The following is a 21,507-nucleotide window of genomic DNA, read 5'->3' on the forward strand; positions in this document are numbered from 1 at the left end:
TACTTGTTTTTAAATCGTGCAATATACTTTTTCTGTTTTCGTTGTCAAATGATAATGGGTGAAATCTTGGTTTAATCAGTGTCATTAAGAACTAATACTTTGGCCGGGCGCCGTGGCTCACGCCTGTAATCCCAACACTTTGGGAGGCCAAGGTGGGCGAATCATGAGGTCAGGAGATCGAGACCATCCTGGCTAATACAGTGAAACCCCGTCTCTACTAAAAAGTGCAAAAAATTAGCTGGGCGAGGTGGCCGGCGCCTGTAGTCCCAGCTACTTGGGAGGCTGAGGCAGGAGAATAGGGGGAACCCGGGAGGCGGAGCTTGCAGTGAGCCAAGATCTGGCCCAGCGTGAGACTCCGTCTCAAAAAAAAGCTGCTTTCAGAGCTGTGTTAACATGGAAGTTAACAAAATTTGTTTGGGATCTGTATGATTTTATGAATTTCACTGAGGTGAAAGTGGAGAAGATCAGCATGTAATTAACAGAACCAGAAAATGATATAAGTATAACCTTTTTAAAATTGTGCTTCAATCTGTTTGATTTTTAACACTTGGTTTCACCTGGGAGTTATATATAAGCATAACTCCCATTGAATACATGTTTTTTGCTATTTTGTTAAATTAGATAAAATTTGGATTTTTGTTTTTAACATCATAAAGTATAAACATATACTCTCTTGGGGTATTTAGTTTATATGGTTGGATGTTAAACCCAGGATTCAAACCTAGATAATCTAAAAATTCATGATTTTGTCCCCATAACCCAGCAGTTAGGTGCTAAATTGTAGGTTCTTAATGAGTAGTTGATGAATGAATAAATTAATGAATTCTTAAGCCGTTTTTTCTTTCTTCCCCAATATAATTGGGTGATGTATATATGCTTCTGGGTCTGCATTTGATGATTCAGAAATTGGTAATTACCGTTTCCACCAATTTTCATCAAAGTGCTTTTAATAGGATTTGTGAATTAAGAAGTGGGATCTAAAGTGGTAGAAGCATCCTGGGAAGCACAACAAGATTGAGAGCTGCACATTAACATGTAAATGCTTGTGCTTTATGGTATCCTTACTTTACACTTTCTTTATAGCAATTGGTCAGTTTTGTAGAAGAAAATGTTTGCAACTTATTGAATACAGAAGTTCAGCCTTGTAAAGAAAAGAAAAGTAATAGGAGGAAGTCTCAAGAAACGAAGTGTACAAAGAGAACACTTCCTAAGAAGAATCAGGTAAGCATGTGTTTAAAGATATAATAAAGAGTAGAAGTGGTGTGTTTCCTTATTGTATGATTAGGAAAATATACAGAAACAAATTTTTTTCCAGTCAACATTGGACAAAGATTATTAATGCAATCTTGTTGTGGAGTAGAATGGGGTTAGGGGGTTATATACTTAACTTTGAATTACCTAAGGAACACTTTTGCATCTTCTTCATCTTCTTGTGTTGCGTATGTCCTGCACAGTAAATTAATAGGCACTCAAACCTGAAATTGATTCTCATCTTTGAATCTACCCCAACGTATTACCCTTTTGGGAATCCTAATTTTTTTAGACAAGGATGAGTGTGCCACTTGCTACTTGTTAGATTCTCTTCTTCCAGTTGCTGAATCAAATTTTTCCCTAAATTTAAGGAAAAATTTAGAAACTAACTCTCAGTCTTTCCTAACACTTCTCGTCATCTCAGATACGCTTACAGTCCATGTGATTAGCCAATTTAACACCTTAATCCAGTTCCTTTTCCTTCTCCAGCCCAGTGATCTGGACTTCACACTCTGAAGCCACCTACTCACTCTTGCTGCCATTCTTACAACTTGTTACTGCCTAACACCTTCGCATGTGTAGCAGTGCTCATTCTCTGACCCCCAACTTCCTGTCCATCCAGCCTACTCACTCCCTTACTCTGAAATTCTTTCTGCACTATAAAGCTTTTAGACATACCTTAAGTTCACGTTTCCCTCTTCATCCTGAACTGAGTGAAGTGTTTCCAACTCTTGTCAGGAATCTCCATTCTGGATCCTTTTCCTTCCACCTCATCCATCCAGCAAAATTTCCAGTCTGACTGAGTTATCCTTTCTCCCATCTGACATAGCCTCTAGAGACACTCACACAGGAGTTGGGGGTAGTGCTACTACACATTCACTGACATCTGGCCTTCTTCACCACTTTGCTGCTCTACTTTATCTTTAACACTAAAGCCATTGCATACTTTTCGGTCCTGTTCCTATTCGACATCTTAGCATTTGACATGATGGAACACTCCTGTACAGCCTCTGTCTAAGGTTTGTTTTCTGTCCCCCATTGTTAAATGTTTGTATTTTCCAGAATTCTCTTCTTTGCCCTTGTAAATTGTTTGTTTTCTGGGTAATTTCATAAACATAGTTAATGACCATACATGAAGACTAGAACTTCCTGATCTATAAATCTGTGTTCAACTACATACTAGACATCTGTCTTTAACCATGCTGTGTCAAAATCAACATTTCTAAAACTAAACTTACCAATCTACACACCCACCCAAAACATTCCATAAACTTCCTTCCTCCTCCATGAAATAAAAATGACTGCTTTTCTTGGTTAAATGGCACAGATATCCTTAAGTCATTAAATCCGGAAGGAACTGAATGTTTTCCTGCTTTAGTTCACTTTTTTAGGTCACACATTCTTGATAAAATCATGAAAGATTATCTTACTGAAAAAATACCATTAATTCAAAAATATACAGACAATTTATATTAGAAATTGATTTTCTTCGTGTGTGTGTGTATATATATATACATTTTAAAGCACTCTTACAAAGAATATGCACCTATTCATATAAAATTACGGCCAGAAAGTACCAAAAGGATTGAGCATTAAGTCACTGCAATCCCTCCCAGGACTTTGCTGAACTAATACCATTTGTGTAATAAAAGGAATACACTTAGAATAGCAATGAGAGGAGGAAAGGGATGAGGAGGGGTATTGAGAAACCAACAACAGCTTTCAATGAATTTCTAGAAGACCAAGCAGATGGGAGCATGTTGACAGATAAAAAAAGGTGGAAAGATTGACAGCTCAGAATGTTCTAGGAGGGAACTAGAGAGGAGCCGGGAGCCGGCCTGTTCATGGGAATCCCAAGAGACCCTGGGCCAGAATTGGCAGGTACGATGGATGGTGAGTGTGAGAGGTGGTACTGAAAAACAGAGAGATGAATTGAAGTCCTATATTTGGGACAGTTTGCACCAGTTGGCATGCCAGCCCCCTCCCACCCTGATGCTCAGAACAGATGTTGTCATCTAGATTAAAGCCCTCATTCTGGCATTTGGAAAGTCCCACAGTCTTGACAGCCAGCTCCTGCCCTGATGCAAATCCTGACAGTTGACACTCCAGCATTCTGACCCACCCTGCCCCACACAGAGTTGCTAGGTAGGATTTTCATGCAGGAAATAGACTGAGCTGGAAAGCAAGTAAACCTATACCAACTTACCCAATCTTAAATAAGAAACAGACAATTGAATAGAACAAATAGCATGAAAGAGAAAAGACCAGTGTTAATAAGGTTAAAAACTGACCTCAGAGAAATAGGTTATTCAAGGAATAGAAGGAAATTGTATATACATAAATATGTACTCCAATTTAAGAAAATATCATCTGCATGAAAGTAAGGAGATGCTATGAAAAAGGAATTGCAAAAACGTGAAATTTAGTAGTTGGACAAAAGAATTAAAGTTAAGGAGAGTCGCCCAGAAGGTAGAGCAAAAGAAAGACTGGAAACGAGAATCTAGGAGACATCTCTAGGACTGTTAGGAAGAAGAAGGATAAAAGAGAATGGGAGAAATTATCCAAATAAAAGAAGAAGATTTCCCAAAAATAGAATGGAAGAAATTATCCAATTAAAAGAAGACGATTTCCTACAACTGAAGAAAGGAGTCTTCAAGTTAAAAGCACCCACTGAATGCCTGGTACAATGAAGAACGGCCAAGGGGTAGGCCTGTAACTGTGAAACTGAACAATAAGGATAAGGAGGAAAGTGGACTTTTCCTACAGAGACATAAGAACCAGAGTGGCATGAAGTCTAACAATAGCCTAAAAGCCGCAAAATCATACAAGAGTTCATTTAAAGCTTAGAAGAAAACTTAATTTTAACTGAGTATTCTACACCAAGCCAAAGTCTCAATTAAGTGTGAAGGAAAAAATAAAAGACATTTGAGTGTTTCTTTTTTTCTTTTCTTTTTATTTTGAGAGAAGGTCTCACTCTCACCCAGGCTGGAGTGCAGTGCTGCAGTCACTGCTCACTGCTTACTGCATGCTTGACCTCCCAGGCTCAAGTGATCCTCCCACCTCAGCCTCATGAGTAGCTGGGACTACAGGTGCACACCATCACACTTGGCTAGTTTTGTTTTGTTTTATTTTGTTTTTGAGATGAAGTCTCACTCTGTTGCCCCAGGCTGGAGTGCGGTGGCATGATCTTGGCTCCCACAACCTCCACCTCCTGGGTTCAAGCGATTCTCCTGCCTCAGCCTCCCAATTAGCTGGGACTACAGGTGCGCACCGCCATGCCTGGCTAATTTTTGTATTTTTAGTAGAGACGAGGTTTCACTATGTTAGCCAGGCTGGTCTCGAGCTTCTGACCTCGTGATCTGCCCTCAGCCTCCCAGATTGCTGGGATTACAGGCTTGAGCCACCATGCCTGGCTGGCTAATTTTGTTTTACTTTCTTGTAGCAGGGTGGGGGTGTGGGGGTTGGCCTCACCTTGTTGCCCAGGCTGGTCTCAAACTCTTCCTGGGCTCAATCACTTCTCTCACCCCAGCTTTCCAAAGTGCTGGGATTACAGGCTTGAGCCAGCATGCCCAGCCATAAAGTTATTTTTCTTTGGATGCTACTGGAGGAGAAACTCTAGCAAAATGAGGAACTAAGCTTAAGAATTCAGGACACGATGGATCTAACAATACAAGAGCATGATCAAAGGGAAATCGCTGGTTATAGCTGTTCAGCCAGCCCAGAAGAGCAACCAGTCCAAATTTGAGCAGGAGGAAAAAAACAGAAAAGACCTGTGATTGAAAGAATGAAAGGTATGTCACATACAAAAAAAAAAAAAAAAATGGTAATTATATACCATTTCAAATAAAAGTCTATGTAAAAATTTTAGAGTAAATATGAAGCAAACATTATTATGATTTCAAGCAATAATGCAGAATAAGGAAAAGTAGATTTTATGGTGCTAGGAATCATCTCCCTCAAGGGTCCCAGAGGAGAAGAAAGGAATATGAAAGCTGTGCTTGGCAGAGCCATGAAAAATGTTTGCACAGTCATCATAATATAGATGCTATTTGTTTTCAACTAAGGACGAAGCTTTTTGTTGTGCAGGACGATGTAAGTGTTAACAATCCAATAATAACAGGAAAATGTAGTTAATGGCAGAAGGTGAAAAGTGAGTTAAAAAGGTAGAAACAAGGGGGCTAATGATGTTGCTGGCAAGAGTGCAGACTCTGGACCAGACCCCTGGGTTTAAATCCTGCATTCATTCCTCCCTCCAGGGCAATGCTGGGTAAAAGTCTGGACTCCTGTTTTGTTTGTTTGTAAAACAGTGGTGGAAATGGATGTTAGAAGTTTGTGAATCTTAATGAATTCATGCATGCTCAACTCTTAGAAAAGTGCCTGACCATAATAAGCTTTGTGGCCATTATCATTATCATGAGACATTCAAGATATATATTTTAAATTTTAGTGAAAAGAAATAGAAATGTAAAAGTTCAATGTTTACCAACAGAAGAACCAAAATTAACATAGAAAAGAGGCAGGTTTGGTTTTAAGTGAGCAGTTTTTTTCATCTTTCATAGCAAGGCATTGACAGATAACTAAAATTAGATTAAACGCCACTTCTCAACCAGAAGTAGCGTTAGAATCCTCAAGAGTAAATTCCTTTATAAACCAGAAATAGAGAAAGTTCCCAAAGTGTGACTCAAAACCAGAAACAGTGAGGGCAAAGGATTGGTGAATTTGATATCTTTTGAACCATACATCATGGAGTATACATAAGGAAAAAAATCCCCATAAGAAAATTTAAAAGACAAAGGACAAACTTGAGAAAAGTATTTGCAACTCATATCAGACACCAAGGATTAATGTCACTAATATTTAAAGAGCTTCTAAGTTACTTAGAAAGGAACAGTCTTCAAAAGATAACAAAACATTTACAAAACTGAAATGAAAATGACCTTCAACATAGGAAGGAAATGTTCAGGCTTCCTCATCGTAAGAGAACTGCATCTCTAACGTGCATTGAGATGCGTTTCTCACCTTTTAGATACCAAAAATCTGAAAGTTGACAGCATACTCGCGTGGTGAGTCTATGGGGCAAAAACGCACACTCATACATTTTCTGTTAAAGCAGACCTCTGTGGAGGAGTATTTGGCAGTATCTGGCCAAATTAAATATTCATTTATCCTTTGACCCAATAGGCCTATTTCTAGAAATCTATCTCAGAGATTCACTGATCAAAATACAAAAATATGTGTGTATTTATTGCAGCATTCTTTGTAAAGCAAAAGACTAAAAGCAAACCATATGCTCATCGATAGACTTGTTGAAAAAACTGTGGTATTTCCATAAAGTGAGTATTAGGCAGCTGTAGAAAGCTGTGAAGAGAACTTCCATACACTTCTATGCAGTGATGCCAAGGGGACACAGATGGCCCTTTATATACTGTGGTCCATCATCTGTGGTTGGTTGAATCAGAAACATTCAGGGCTGGGCAAGGTGACTCACACCTGTAGTCTCAGCACTTTGGGAGGCTAAGATTGGAGGACTGCTTGAGGCCAGGAGTGCGAGACCAGCCTGGTCAACATAGTACAACCCCATCTGTATTTTTTTTAATATATTATTTTTTAAAAAAGAAAATACTCAGAAAAATCCAATAACAATACAATTTTAAAAATACGAATTTTAAAATACAGCATATTAACTATGTAGTATTTCTATTGTATTCAGTGTTAAGTCATCTAGAGATGCTTTAAAGCATAGTTATGCTGTATTTTTACAGTATAATGCTGTGAAAGGAAGTTTACATAGGCTCTATGCAAATACTGTGCCATTTTATGTCAGGGACTTGAGTATCTGCAGATTTTTGGTATCCACAGGAGGTCCTAGAACCAATTCCCATACAGATACTGCAGGATGACTGTGTTTACTGTTAAAATGAAAAAAGCATGTTATAAAACAATATATGTGATCAACTACCGGTTATGGACTGAATTGTGTCCCCTCCCACATTTATATATTGAAGTCCTGACTCCCAGGATCTCAGAATGTGACTGTATTTGGAGATTTGGTCTTTAAAATAGTTATTAAGTTAAAATGAGATCCACAGAGTGGGTCCTAATCCACTGTGACTGGTGTTCTTGTAAGAAGAGGAAATTCGAACCCACAAAGGGACACCAGGGACGTGTGTGCATAGAAAATGACCATGTGAGGACACAGCCACAGGGTGGCCATCTGAAGGCCCAGGAGAGAGGCCCCAAGAGACACCAGCCCTGCCAACACCCTGATCTTAACACTGCCAGCCTCCAGACCTGGGAGAAAATTAATTTCTGTTGTTTGAACTGCATAGTCTGTGACATTTTATTATAGTAGCCTTACAAACTAATACATTACCCTTCGTCTAAGAAAGTAGAGACCATTAAAAAATAATAATGGTATATGTATATACACACACATAAAGTTTCTATTTTTAAGTTGTAGAACAAGCCAAAGAAAATAAGAACTGGCTATAGGGAGAAGGGAAGAGACAGGAGAGAATGTGAATTCAAGCTAGACTTCATTAAGTGTACTGTTTTTTAGTTTTGATTGTGGGACCATTTAAATGTTTTGCCTGACTATGAGACAAAATTAAAGTTAGGAGAAAGAGAGCAATCTCTAAAAAACTAAAGCAAAATTTGACAAAGTAATCTTACTACGTCAAGTTGGTGGCTTAACCTCATTAAGAATTTTTTCAAACCTAGAAATTTGAATATAAGGGGGATAAGTCTTTTTTTTTTCTTTTTTTTTTTTTTGAGATGGAGTCTCGTTCTGTCACCCAGGCTCAAGTGCAGTGGTGTAATCTCGGCTCACTGCAAGCTCCGCCTCCCGGGTTCATGCCATTCTCCTGCTTCAGCCTCCCAAGTAGCTGGGACTACAGGCGCACGCCGCCATGCCCAGCTAATTTTTTTTTTTTTTTTTTTTTTTTTTTTTTGTATTTTTTAGTAGAAACTGGGTTTCACCATGTTAGCCAGGATGATCTCGATCTCCTGACCTCGTGATCCGCCCGCCTCAGCCTCCCAAAGTGCTGGGATTACAGGCGTGAGCCACCGCACCTGGCCCTATAAGGGGAGTAAATCTTAAGGACAAAAATAATTGCAAAGAAATTATAAACAGTATGAAACACTCAATAGAAGCACTCAATTTAGAATAAAGCAAATAAGCAATTTTTCCCATCATTAAGAATCATTCACTGAGAGACAAAAGATAAATTTTTAAATCCAAGAAATTTAAAACTTGTGAGACTAAATTTGACTTGGAAATAAGAGTAGAAACTCATTTTATTTTCCATTTAAAGGAATTGTTCAGCTCTATCCACTGATAAAGCTTTAAATTCATGAGCATCCCTGGTGCATAGATTGTCATTAGACATACCAGTTAAAAGGGATTAGTGTCCCTTGGTGAAATGACTGCTGTCAGATTTACAACAACAAATTTAAAAAGTGAACCTGGCTGGGTCTGTACCAGAGTACAAGGAAGGATGCTAAATAAAACTACTGGTGTCGTGTTAGGGGACACAAAACCATCTTCAAGGGGCTTCCACTGACCAAATATGACCATCAGCATTGCGAAGCGTTGAAGTAGTACAGTCATGAAATAACGCATAAGTTTATTACTTTTTTTAAGTAATGGACACTTCAGAAGCTTGCTAGGATACCCACTCATTTTTCTGATAACAGGAAAATAAAATAACAAATAGTTGATGAGGGAAAAGTTGTTTATAGAAGAATTCCAGCTAATAAAAAAAGAAATGCTCAACAAAGCTGCTAAAACATTTAATAAAAGGCTGATGTGACATCATAGTAACAATCAACAGAGGAAGGAAACACCATATAGAATGGGAGAAGATATTACAACTACAAACCATACATCTGATAAGGGGTTTATAGCCAAAATATGTAAGAAACTCAAACAGCTCAATAGCAAGAACACACCAATTGAAAAATGGGCAAAGGTCCAGAATAGGCATTTCTCAAAAGACATGCAAATGGCTAACATCACTAATCATCAGGGAAATGCAAATTAAAACCACAGTGAGATATCACTAGCTATTATCAAACAGGTGAAAGATTACAAGCATTGGAGAGGATATGGAGAAGAAGGAACCCTTTGTACACTGTTGGTAAGAATGTAAATTGCTACAGCTTGTTTTGATTGGCAAAGTCAACTAAAAATATAGAACTGAACCTCTAAACAAAATGTTTTATTTGGGAAAATGTAATTGCAGTTTGGGGCATACACAGACTGAGGTGGTCTTTGATATGTCCTAAGAACAAAGAAAGTTGGGGTTTTGAGTAGAAAGAGAAATGTTCCATATTATTTAGAAAGAAAACTCACTGGCCCTACGCAAAGTTTTGGGGAGCTGGTAAACTCTGATTGATGAGTGATGGTGGTAGTTAAATTTAGTCTTACAGTCCCAAGTGCTTTTTTCCCCCTGGTCTCTGGACTCCAGTTGTTTATGACACGGTAACTCCAAATAATCCATTTTCACAAGACATTATGGGAAACAGTATGGGGGTTCCTCAAAAAGTTAAAAATAGAACTACCATATGATCCAGCAAATCCCACTTCTGGGTATGTATCCAAAGGAAGTGAAATCAGTTTATCAAAGAACGATAACCAAGTTACGGATTCAGGCTAAGTATCCATCAACAGATGAATGAATAAAGAAAAAATACATGTGTACACACACAACAAAATGCTGTTTAGCCTTAAAGAAATCCTGTCATTTTGACAGCATAGAAGGACATTATGTGAAGTAAAATAGCCCAGGCACAGAGAGACAAGAAGATCTCACATGTGGAATCTTTAAACAAACAAACAAAAAACTTACAGAAGCTAAGAATAGAATGGTGGTTGTCAGGGGGGCTAGTGGGTTGAGTGGTGGGGGATGAGGAGATGTTGGTTCAAGGGTACAAAGTTTCAGTTAGACAGGATGAGTAAGTTCTGGAGATGTATTATACAGCATGGTGACTAGGAAATAATAATGTATATGTGAAAATTGCTAAGAGATGACATTGTAAGTGTTCTTACCATAAAATATGTGAAGTGGTGGAGATGTTAGTTTAATCATGTCCCAGTGTATACATATGTCAAAACATCTCATCCACCATATTATATGCAAGTTTTAATTTGTTGATTATACAGTTGTATTCAAATTTGTCCATCAAAACTGAATCTAATCAAGCTTCTAGATCTAATTGCCAATTTATAGGACGTGGAGGAACATAGACACACTGACCATAGTGAGCCAAATCTAGGACTTGGCTAATTCTGTAGGAAAGATGCCTCAATTTACTCACCAAATAAATGTCAAGGGAAGTAAAAGAAGGAGCCATAGTATAAAAGAGACTAAAAGACATTAATCCAATGGTACGTGTGGAGATCTTATTGGGATCCTGATTAGAACAATTGTTTTAGGGGAAAAAAAAATTATGGGCCATGGGAGAAATTTGAACTTTGAGGAGATCCTGGGAAAAATGGCCATCATGGTTTTTGTGTTTTGTTGAATTACATTTTGTTTTGTTTTGTTTTGTTTTGTTTTGTTTTGTTTTGTTTGGACAGAGTCTCGCTCTGTCGCCCAGGCTGGAGTGCAGTGGCACGATCTTGGCTCACTGCAACCTCCTCCTCCCAGGTTCAAGTGATTCTCCTGCCTCAGCCTCCCAAGTAGCTGGTACTATAGGTGTGCACCGCCATGCTCAGCTAATTTTTGTATTTTTAGTTAAAGACAGGGTTTCATCATGTTGGCCTGGCGGGTCTCAAACCCTGACCTCAGGTGATCTGCTCCCCCCAGGCCTTCCAAAGTGCTGGGATTACAGACAGGAGCCTCTGTCCCCTGCATACATTTTAAATTTTGCAATCATTCTGTATACACACACTGTTCTAAGAAGTAAGGCAGAGAGATCCCAAGTACCCTTTACCTAGCTAGTTTCCCCCAATTGTGACATCTTGCAAAACCATAGTTCAGTGTCACAGCCAAGATATTGATACAGCCAAGATCCAGAGAGCTCTCCCATGGCCTTTTGTAGCTACATCCACTTCCTACCCATAACCCCGCCTCATCCCCTGGCAACCACTAATCTTTCTCCATTCCTACAGTTTTGTCATTTCGAAAAGGTTACCCTAATGGAATCATGTACTGTGTAACTCTGGGACTGGCTTTTCACTCAGCATAATTCTCTGGAGATTTGTCCGGGTTGTTATGTGTATCAGTAGTTCTTTTTATTGTTGAACCATATTTACAATTGTCTCTAAAGGAAAAAGAACCTATAACTCTTCAAGACACTGCAGGATTTTCCGATGAAATGATGTGTAACGTCTGGGATTTGCTTTGAACTAATCTGGGGTTAGGAGAATAAAAGTGAATCATGATTTCTATATGCTAGTAATTGTTGAAGTTAGCTGATGGGTACATAGGGTTCAGTAAACTATTCTCTGTACTTTTTGGGTGTTTGAAATTTTCCATTAGACAAAGTTAAAAATATAGCAGTATGAGCCCTTTATTAGAAAGAGGGAGTTAACTGCAAGAGCTAAAACTGGACCCAGCAGATAAGTAAGCACCAGGGGCAGGCAAGTGTGTGCTTGATCACCGTAAGCTTTCCTATATGGTGTGATTTTTTTGCCATGTCCATGAGTTTTTTTTTTTTTTTTTTTTTGGAGACGGAGTCTTTCTCTGTCACCCACGTGGAGTGCAGTGGCTCAATCTCAGCTCGCTGCAGCCTCCACCTCCCAGGCTCAAGTGATTCTCCTGCCTCAAGCTTCATTAGTAGCTGGGAGTACAGGGCCCACCACCACACCCAGCTAATTTTTGTATTTTTGGTAGAGATGAGATTTCATCATGTTGCCCAGGCTGGTCTTGAATTCCTGAGCTCAAGCAATCCACCCACCTCGGCCTCCCAAAGTGTTGGGATTAAGGGCATGAGCCACCGGGCCAGCCTGAATTATTTTTAAATAATTTTAAAGCTATTCTCTGAAAATAATTTAAAGAAGTCTTAATTATGCAAATAAGACAAAAGATAAACATTTACTTCTGCTTCCTGACCTCCTTCACTGTGTGAGAAGAGGAATCAGTGATTTTGGAGTAAATAGAATTGCTTTAGGGACAGTCCCTTCAGTTGTTCTTTGGCTTTTCTAAGCCATAATCCACTGTAACCATTTCTTGATCAAATGGCTTTCCCCAGGGGTTCCAACCATATACGACTTCTTCGTTATTACACTATCAGCAAGGCTTTTGTACTGTGGTAAATTCAGATTTTGGTAAGTTTCTGGCCTTTGCTGATGAAATCTTCTCATGACTAAGATCAGCTCTGCCAGATATGTTTTCAGGACAGACAGACCTGAGGTGCCTTAATTGTTGTTTTTTGGGGGAGGGAGGTGGTGGTAATATACTTTTGTTGGCCCATGACCATGAAAAAACAGAAATTTAGTCTTCAATCACATTGAGCAAATTTTATGTAAGCTTAACTGTACTTCTTTGACCATTCATTCATTCATTCATATTTGTGGAGTAGCCACTGTGTGCTTGGCACTGTTGTAGATCCAGGGACATGATTTCCAAAATCATGAGAAGAGGGGATCTTTTTTTTTTTAAAAAAACCCATATATCAGAAGCTAATATGGTGGCATTGCCCACAGTGTGTTAACTGACCACACTGGGTCTATGCCCCATAGTAATATTAATAGCATAATTTAATATTAAAAAATAAAAGTATATGAGGTAATCGATATGTTCATTAGCTTGACTTAATCATTCCACAATGCATACATATATTTAAACATGGTGTTGTATGCCATACGTATATTCAATTTTTGTCAATTAAAATTTTTTTTTCTGTTTTTCAAAAAGAGTCACTGTGTTGCCCAGGCTGGAGTGCAATGGTGCGATCATAACTCAGCTGCAGCCTCAACCTCCTGTGTTCAAGCAGTCCTCCTGCTTTAGCTTCCTGAGGAGCTAGGACAACATGGGTGTGCCACCACACCTGGCTTAAAAAAAAAAAAAGTGTTGATATTTGTCCTCATATTCACTCTCAAGTAGTGGAAAACAATTTGAAAGAACAAGATAGCTTTTACCATGGGTCAGGCCCTACATTAACCAGCTGTATCACATGTCAGCTCATTTAATACTCACCTCAGCTTTATGTGGGGTGTGCTGTTGTGACTCCTGTTTTGCAGAGGAGGAGAATGAGGTACAGAAAGTTGACTCGCCCAGGGTTATAAAGCAGTTAAGTAACAGAGTCAGGACTTTAACCCAAAGTGTCTGCCACCAGAGGCCAATTTTTTTTTTTTATTTTTTTTTCCAACTTATCTGTGAGCCTCAAGTTAAGATTTTTCTTTTCTCTTGGCTTTCAGGTTCATTGACCAAGCCAGCATTTCCCCAACTGTTCCACGGAATGTCAACAGATGTTCCATGAAAAAAATATTTACTGGAAAAATATTTAACCCAGCACTTTCCTAATGTGTATAGAGATTATTTATACTGCGGACTTCTCAGAGAATTTCATGTTAAATGTACACTGTAAATCACCAGGAGGAACATTCATCTTGTACAGTTCTAAAATTATTTTTCTGTGGAATGTTTTGTTTTCATACGATATCTATAGATTTCTCAAGCGCATAGTTTTGTGCCATTTCTGTACTCTTGAATCTCACCATTAGTTTCACCTAAATATTCTGTGCTATCACCCAAATGACCTTTCTTAAATTTAAGATCAAACGTTGACACTCCCAACGTCACCATGCAGTGAGCCCTCATTGCTTTCATTCAAGTCACTGTAACAAGGGCTCTGCTCCTGCCACTCCTGCATGGATCCACGGGCCATGTCTTGCTGCATGCAGCCCTGCACCTGTGCTGTGCTGTCTCACTTTGAGTTCAGGCACGTGGCATTCCCTTCCTTGAAAAGCCTTTCTGCATTGCCCCCATAATAGGCCAAAACAGCCCTTGCTTGTTTGAGATTTGACTAGACATTACATTTTCCGTGGAGCCCATCTTGAACACCTCCTGCAGGCTGGGTACCCATCTTCTCAGTTCACACAGCCTGTCATGGTGCGATGGTGCGTGTGCATGGTAACTCCTTTCCTTTACACCAGCAGCTCCAGCTCCTTGAAGAACACATCCTCTTTGCTTCTAGATCCCACACCTGGCAAGTTATTCCCTGGCACACAGCAGTCTCAATAAATGTGTGAATGAATTCCACTTTCTGGATGTATTTTTTTTTTTTTTTTTTTTGAGATGAAGTCTTGCTCTGTCGCCAGGCTGGAGTGCAGTGGCTCAATCTCGGGTCACTGCAACCTCTACCTGCCCAGTTCAAGCAATTCTTCTGCCTCAGCTTCCTGAGTAACTGGGACTACAGATGTGCACCACCATGCCCAGTTAATTTTTGTATTTTTAGTAGAGACGGTTTTCACCATGTTGGCCAGGATGGTCTAGATCTCTTGACCTCGTGATCTGCCCACCTCGGCCTCCCAAAGTGCTGGGATTACAGGCGTGAGCCACAACGCCTGGCCTGTGTTGTTAATATGTTTTGTGTTGTCCCTAAATTCTGGTTCTCTTCAACATTATCACATTGAATGTATCTCATTCCTTTTGCCCATAACAGTCTGTCTTTCTAGTATTTCAGTACAGCATTTCCCCGAAGTCTTCCATATGAAACTTTTTAAAACATAAAACGTTATTTCTTAGTTACTGGTATGGCACTGAGAATTGAATGTAATACTCCATTCTGGATATATTAAGCAACTTTTAATTTTTATGGAAACCTACATTTTCCGTCAATTAATGTCAGACCTTTGTCTTCCATCTTCTGCTTGTGCTTGTTAAAATCCATTTTGTTTTGACTGAATCTTGATTAAATCATCTGTTGTTTGAATCTGCAGATTCAGCTAGCTTTGTGTTTTCTTCATATTTTACATACACACCTACTGTTTCTTCATCCAGACCTAGGAGCATAAAGCAGTCTCCCATAGCTTGCAGCATGTAACTCACACTAGGTTAATCCTGAGTCATCATAACTATGTGCTTCTTACAAATATCTCATGACATCACATCCATGTAGTTAGTTCTAAAGCATCTCATATATTTTTTCATTTATCCAGCGCTTGTTTTGGCAAGTGCCTTGTGGAAATGTAGAAAGCTACCATACAATTTATAAACTGAATCCTGCTTTGTAGTTTATTTGACTTTGTGGAAGTTACCTGACTTCCTACCCTTGATTTAGATGCTTACAATTAATGAAATATAAAAGTGATCTATTCAATAAAGCACTGTATAAGCAATAATTAGAGATATTATAGAAGTTGAAGGGTCAGGGTGGGTGTTATGGCTCACACTTGTAATCCCAGCACTTTGGGAGGCCAAGGCAGGAGGATCGCTTGAGCTCAGGAATTTGAGACAAGCCTGGGCAACATGGTGAGACCCTGTCTCTACCAAAAATACAAAATAAAAAGCCGGTCGTGGTGGTGTGCACCTGTGGTCCCAGCTACTTGGGAGGCTGATGGGAGGATTGATTGAGCAGGGGGGCAGAAGTTGCAGTGAGCCGAGATTGTGCCACTGCACTCCAGCTTGGATGACAGAGGGAGACCTTGTCTGAAAAAATAATAATAATAATAATAACTAGTTAAAGGGTCAAAATTTTATGTGGTGCTACATCTTTCTCAATTGCAATGTTTTAATGCATTTTCTCAGGTTTTAAAAAGTTGCAGAAAGAAGAAAGGAAAGGGAAAGAAAAGTGTTCAGAAATCTTTATATGGGGAAAGAGACATTGCTTCTAAGAAGCCCCTCCTCAGTCCTATTCCCGAGCTGCCTGAAGTCTCTGAGATGACACCTTCAGTTCCAAGCATCCGAAGACTGGGTTCAGGTATCCTCACCTTTTCCTGGTAGTTATATTTTATCTTTTCTCATCACCTTCTTCGTTGCTATTTCACTTTTTTCACTTTTTTCCCATTCACTATGTAAAGAGTACGTAAATTTAAAAAGCAATGTTTCCTCACATTACCATGAGCATTTCAAGTGGAGGAAAGAGAGTCACTTTTAACTTGTAGGTGGCTTAGACCCTTTTCAGAATCTGATGGAAACTCTGGATCCTTTCCCCAGGAAAACCGAGACACAAGATTTTTCTTATAATATCAGTAATAATTTCTGTGCATCCTATTTCCTTTTGCTTTTTAAAGCATTTTGTGAAAATAAATTCCATTTGGTGGTGTAGTCCATCGCTGAAAGTGAACGAGAGCTGGATGCAGTGAACGAGAGCTAGGGCACCTGCCTGTGATCCCAACCATTTGGAAGCCTAAGGTGGAAGGATTGCTTGAGCTCAGGAGTTTGAGGCCAGCCTGGGCAGCCTAGCAAGACCCTGTCTTTAAAAAAAAAAGGAACAAAAAATGTGAACGAGGTTATGGTTCAGTAATATGTATACCTCATATGAGTTAAGGATGTTTTGTTAGAGTTGGCACTACTGAGCGTTTTCTAAAAATAATACATATAAATTCAGCTTGATTACCTTGGAAGTTATTTTATTATCAAGTCAGTTGATATATGGGGTAGATAAAAAATGGAATTGTTTCTGGTTTCTAATGCCCAAATTTTAAATGGACTGGATCTTGATGAAAATAATAAGGTTTTTTTTTTTTTTTAATTTTTAGTAGAGATGGGGTGTCCCTTTGTTGCCCAGGCTGGTCTCGAACTCCTGGGCTCAAGCAGTCTTCCTGCCTCAGCCTCCCAAAGTACTGAGATTACAGACACGAGCCACGCTGTCTTGCCTGAAAATAATAATGTGTGTCCACTTGGTGTGTTGATTTGTATAGAATCATTTTTTAAATGGCTACCTTTGTCAATCATCAGATATTTGTAGCCTGCCTCCTATTTGCAGAATACCATACAAGATTAATAATAGACTTGAGGATGAATGAGGTACACGCCACCATAGATTCTTGGCTTCTGCGTCCTGCTTAACATTAGGGTAGCACAGGAGTTTAAATAAACAGCCACCCCTCTGTCGCACATGTCCTGGCACACACTCTTCTCCTGCCATGCTTTCTCACAGGCTGTGTTGCGACAGGGCATCCGCCACTCTACGTCTTTTTAATCTGACCTAATGTTGCTTATCTTCCAAGATTTTGCTGTACTGTCTGTTTTTCCAGGAATACTCTGCGACATACTTCCATCACCTGGTTTTATGATGATCTATTTTCTGTGTTCCCCTGTTCCCTAAAATTTCAGTCTCCTTGAGAGTGGAAACTAAGTCTTATTTTCATTACATCTCTGGTTCTAACAGGAGTTTTTCAAAAGATTTTTAAACAGTGATTGTAGTAAAATTTTCCATCTTGCATCCTATTAGAGAATTTATTTTTAAAAATACCTAAAGCATTTTTTATCTGTAACCCGTGGTATCACCTGCTACATGGATTTAAAGCAATTCAGCTCCTTCCTTCCTTTATCCCTTTCTCCTTTCCTGTCTCCCTATATCTCCTTTACCTTCCTTCTCTAGTATGTTGGATTTTATGCGAAATACATATCTTTTTGTTAGTTAGTTAGTTAGTTAATTAGTTAGTTTGTTTGTTTTTTGAGATGGAGTCTCACTCTGTCGCCCAGGCTGGAGTACAGTGGCTCAGTGTTGGCTCACTGCAACCTCCACCTCCTGGGTTCCAGCAATTCTCCTGCCTCAGCCTCCCAGGTAACTGGGACTACAAGCATGTGCCACCACGCCTGGCTAATTTTGTATTTTTAGTAGAGACAGGGTTTCACAATGTTGGTCAGGCTGGTCTCAAACTCCTGACCTCAGGTAATATGCCTGCCTCGGCCTCCCAAAGTGCTGGGATTACAGGTGTGAGTCACTGTGCCCGGCCATAAATATCAATTTATAAAGCTGTCTAAAGAACCCAACTAACATTGGTTGGCATTGAGTGGACACTGATCTGTTTAATCTCTAGCTTTAAGTGACATAATTTTAAGTACCTTAGTCATGGATATATTTTTAAATGGAAACATTTATTTTTTAGACTTGTGGCTCACCTTATGTTTTATAAATCTTTTAGTTTTTATTTTGTTTAAAATACTTTATTCATTTGACTGACCACTGAAAAACATCATCTGAGGTAACAAAGATTGCATCTAATTGTTCTAAGATTTAGAACTCATAAAGCCTGAACTCATGTGGGCTGTGTTACTTACCAATTTGATGATGGTTTTTCCACCTCTGATGTGCCAGAAACACATGAAAGGCTGCCCATGTGTATCTTCCTGGAGGATATTTAGTCAAAGGCTGAGGAATTAAGGATTAATTTTTATAATATTGAAACAAACATGGTTCTGCTTGAGAGTACAGTGCACTTTATAGTAATTTTTAACAAAGGGCATGAGACCTGAGTGTCTTCAGGCATGCTGTTTTAGCTCGTAAGTCCTCAAATACCCCCAGAATTCCACATTTTCCCTCCCGTGTTTCGGAGCATACCTTGGTAGAAAGTCTCAGAAGCATAATGTTGCCCACTTGCAGTCATTCATTTTCAGGAAAATGGGAAATGTCGCTGCCTGGTGCTAATGGACCCTGTAGCATGGGAAGGGTGTTAGAATGCAGGAAGCAGTTTCAGATGGCGTTCTCACTTTCATGGTTTTAGTTTTATATGCTTTATTAATTCATGCGTTGAATACCTATTTTCTTAACCTGTGGATCATGGGAGAACTAAGAGAGGAGGAGGAGGATGACAGATGGGCAAGCACAGTGTAACATTTGTGGGTCTTGTGAATGCTTAAAACACAAAAACAAAACAGGGCACCTGATTATTTAATAAATGTAAAGTTCATTCCCATTGTTACTTTTTAATTCGATTGAAACCTATTTACATGCCCATAGGTTATTTCAACTCAAATGGCAAACTGGAAGAAGTGAAGGCTCCTAAAAATCCAGTGAAAAGAAAGGATCTTTTGCCTCACGACCCAGATTTGCATATGCATCAAGGCTTTGATAAATATGTGTCTGAATTTTGCTCTTATATGAAAAGTTCCTCATCGGTTGTCTATGCTACTTCTGATGAAGATCCAAATACAAATATAATGAACATTAATGAAAATAAAAATATTCCGAAAGCAAAAAATAAGTCAGAAAGTGAAAATGAACCAGAAGCTGGAGCTGACAGTCCTGCTTCTTATGCTTCTGTGCCTGAAGAACGTGTGGCATCAGATAGTCCCAAACCTGCTCTGACCCTGCAGCAAGGTCAAGAATTTGCTGCTGCTGCTGGTCAAAATGCAGAAAACCTCTGTCAAATCTTGAAAATTTCACCAGATCTAAACATAAAGTGTGAAAGAAAGGATGACTTCTTAGTAGCTGCAGAAGGAAAACTGCAATGCAGTCGTTTAATGCCTAACTCACAAAAAGACTGTCATTGCTTAGGAGATGTCTTAATTAAAAATATAAAAGAAGAATCTAACAGCCAAAGTGAGGATTTGGAAAGAAAACTCATGGAAAGTAGCAGTGTTAAGAGTTGCAGAGACAGGAAAGATAGAAGACGCTCCATGTATTATTCTGATGGTCAAAGTTTACATTTGGAAAAAAAGGGCAATCACACACCCTCCTCCAATGTGGGCAGCTCTGTAGAAATTAGTGTAGAAAATTCTGAACTGTTTAAAGATTTGTCTGATGCCATTGAGCAAACCTTTCGGAGGAGAAATAGTGAAACCAAAGTGCGACGTAGCACAAGGCTACAGAAAGATTTGGAAAACGAAGGGCTTGTATGGATTTCACTTCCACTTCCTTCCACTTCCCAAAAAGCCAAAAGAAGAACAATATGTACATTTGACAGCAGTGGATTTGAAAGTATGTCTCCCAGAAAAGAAACTGTGTCCTCCAGACAAAAACCACAGATGGCACCTCCCGTCTCAGATCAAGAAAACAGCCAGGGCCCTGCTGCTGGTTCTGATGAACCTGGTAAGAGGAGGAAAAGCTTTTGTATATCTACGCTTGCAAATACTAAAGCCACTTCCCAGTTCAAAGGCTACCGGAGAAGATCCTCTCTTAATGGGAAGGGAGAGAGCTCTCTGACTGCCTTGGAAAGGATTGAGCATAATGGAGAAAGAAAGCAGTAATTGACATTTCCTGCAGAGTCTGTGGCAAGATGGAAAGTAACCATCTATGGAGAAATGATCTGTCTCGTTCCCATCCTCTGTTCAACCTCGGTGTTTCAAAAGTTGCTAATAAATAAACTCATTTGAGTTGAACCTACTTTTATGTAGAAATAAATAAGTTTCTTCACCATTCAGATAGAAAACATTCTATTAAATATATTCGTCTTTCCTCAGAGAGTAAATGCTTTATTACTGTTTCGCTAAAGGGGTTGTTTTTAGGCCCAACAAGACATCTCTCAATTTTTAGACTTTTTTTTAGTATATGTATTTTTAAGTACATATTTACCACTGAAGTTTTAGACTCTGTTGTTAGAAGCATCTTTTAGAATTGGCTAATTTTATCTGGATAAGAGGTTTGTTTTTTGTTTTTGTTTTTGATTTTCCCCCACAAAAGACAAATTGATAGAATTAATGGAACTTTATTAAAATTGAAGGAAATATAAACTTTAAGACTTAAAGCGGGTGAGATATGTATTTTTCTTTAAGTAGCAAAAAAAAAAAAAAAAAAAAAAAACCTGGCTATGAATTTTAACTGACAAAAGTTGAAATTACAAAACTTGTTTTCCTTTTGGTTAAATTTAAGAGAAGCTTTGATGGCTTGTTTTATCTGTCCCAAATGAGATTTTTATTTTAATGGTTTAAATCCTAAAAAAGAAATTTCAGAAAATTCTTTCAGTAACCACAATCTTATAAATTCATCACTATAAATGAATATATAATTTAGAAATAACTCTGATGTGAAACTATTCATTCCTTCAAACAACATTCCTGTATGTTTTGTTGTGTGTGTGTGTGAGAGAGAGGATTATTTCTGTTTTTTTGATTTTTTGGGGTTTTTTTGGTGAAAATATAGCAGCTCAGTTAAAGACTGGGCTCTCAGATTATTCTAATTAGTCACAGGCAGTTTAGGACTTAATTCATGATTTTCCATTAAAAGTTTTGAAAACCAAAAACTCACTGAGAAAGTTAGTTTACTAACACTAAGTGGTGGTAGGTCACTGATTTTTTTTCTTTTGTAATATCTGGCACTTGGTTTCTTTAGCTTTTGCAACATCTCCTATGGCTGTTTCGGTGATAGCAGTTTGAAAAACTAAATTGCCATATATCTGGAATTTATGAATGCACATAAATC

The 21,507-nt window shown here is 38.7% G+C and overlaps 1 protein-coding gene across 2 annotated transcripts in view; it reads left to right on the forward strand.

The window, feature by feature from the left end:
* The window catches only part of CDCA2 (cell division cycle associated 2), a 49,566-nt gene extending 28,684 nt beyond the window's left edge, over positions 1–20,882 (forward strand). For both annotated transcript variants that reach the window (XM_007961965.3, XM_007961966.3), the window contains exons 13-15: positions 1,084–1,221; positions 15,948–16,119; positions 19,108–20,882. In XM_007961965.3, coding sequence (XP_007960156.3) covers positions 1,084–1,221; positions 15,948–16,119; positions 19,108–20,336 — 1,539 coding nt within the window. In that variant the 3' untranslated portion in view covers positions 20,337–20,882. The remainder of the gene's footprint in view (positions 1–1,083; positions 1,222–15,947; positions 16,120–19,107) is intronic.
* The last annotated feature ends 625 nt before the right edge of the window (positions 20,883–21,507 follow it).

Source organism: Chlorocebus sabaeus, chromosome 8 (genome assembly GCF_047675955.1).
Source record: "Chlorocebus sabaeus isolate Y175 chromosome 8, mChlSab1.0.hap1, whole genome shotgun sequence".
Classification (NCBI taxonomy): Eukaryota; Metazoa; Chordata; class Mammalia; order Primates; family Cercopithecidae; genus Chlorocebus; species Chlorocebus sabaeus.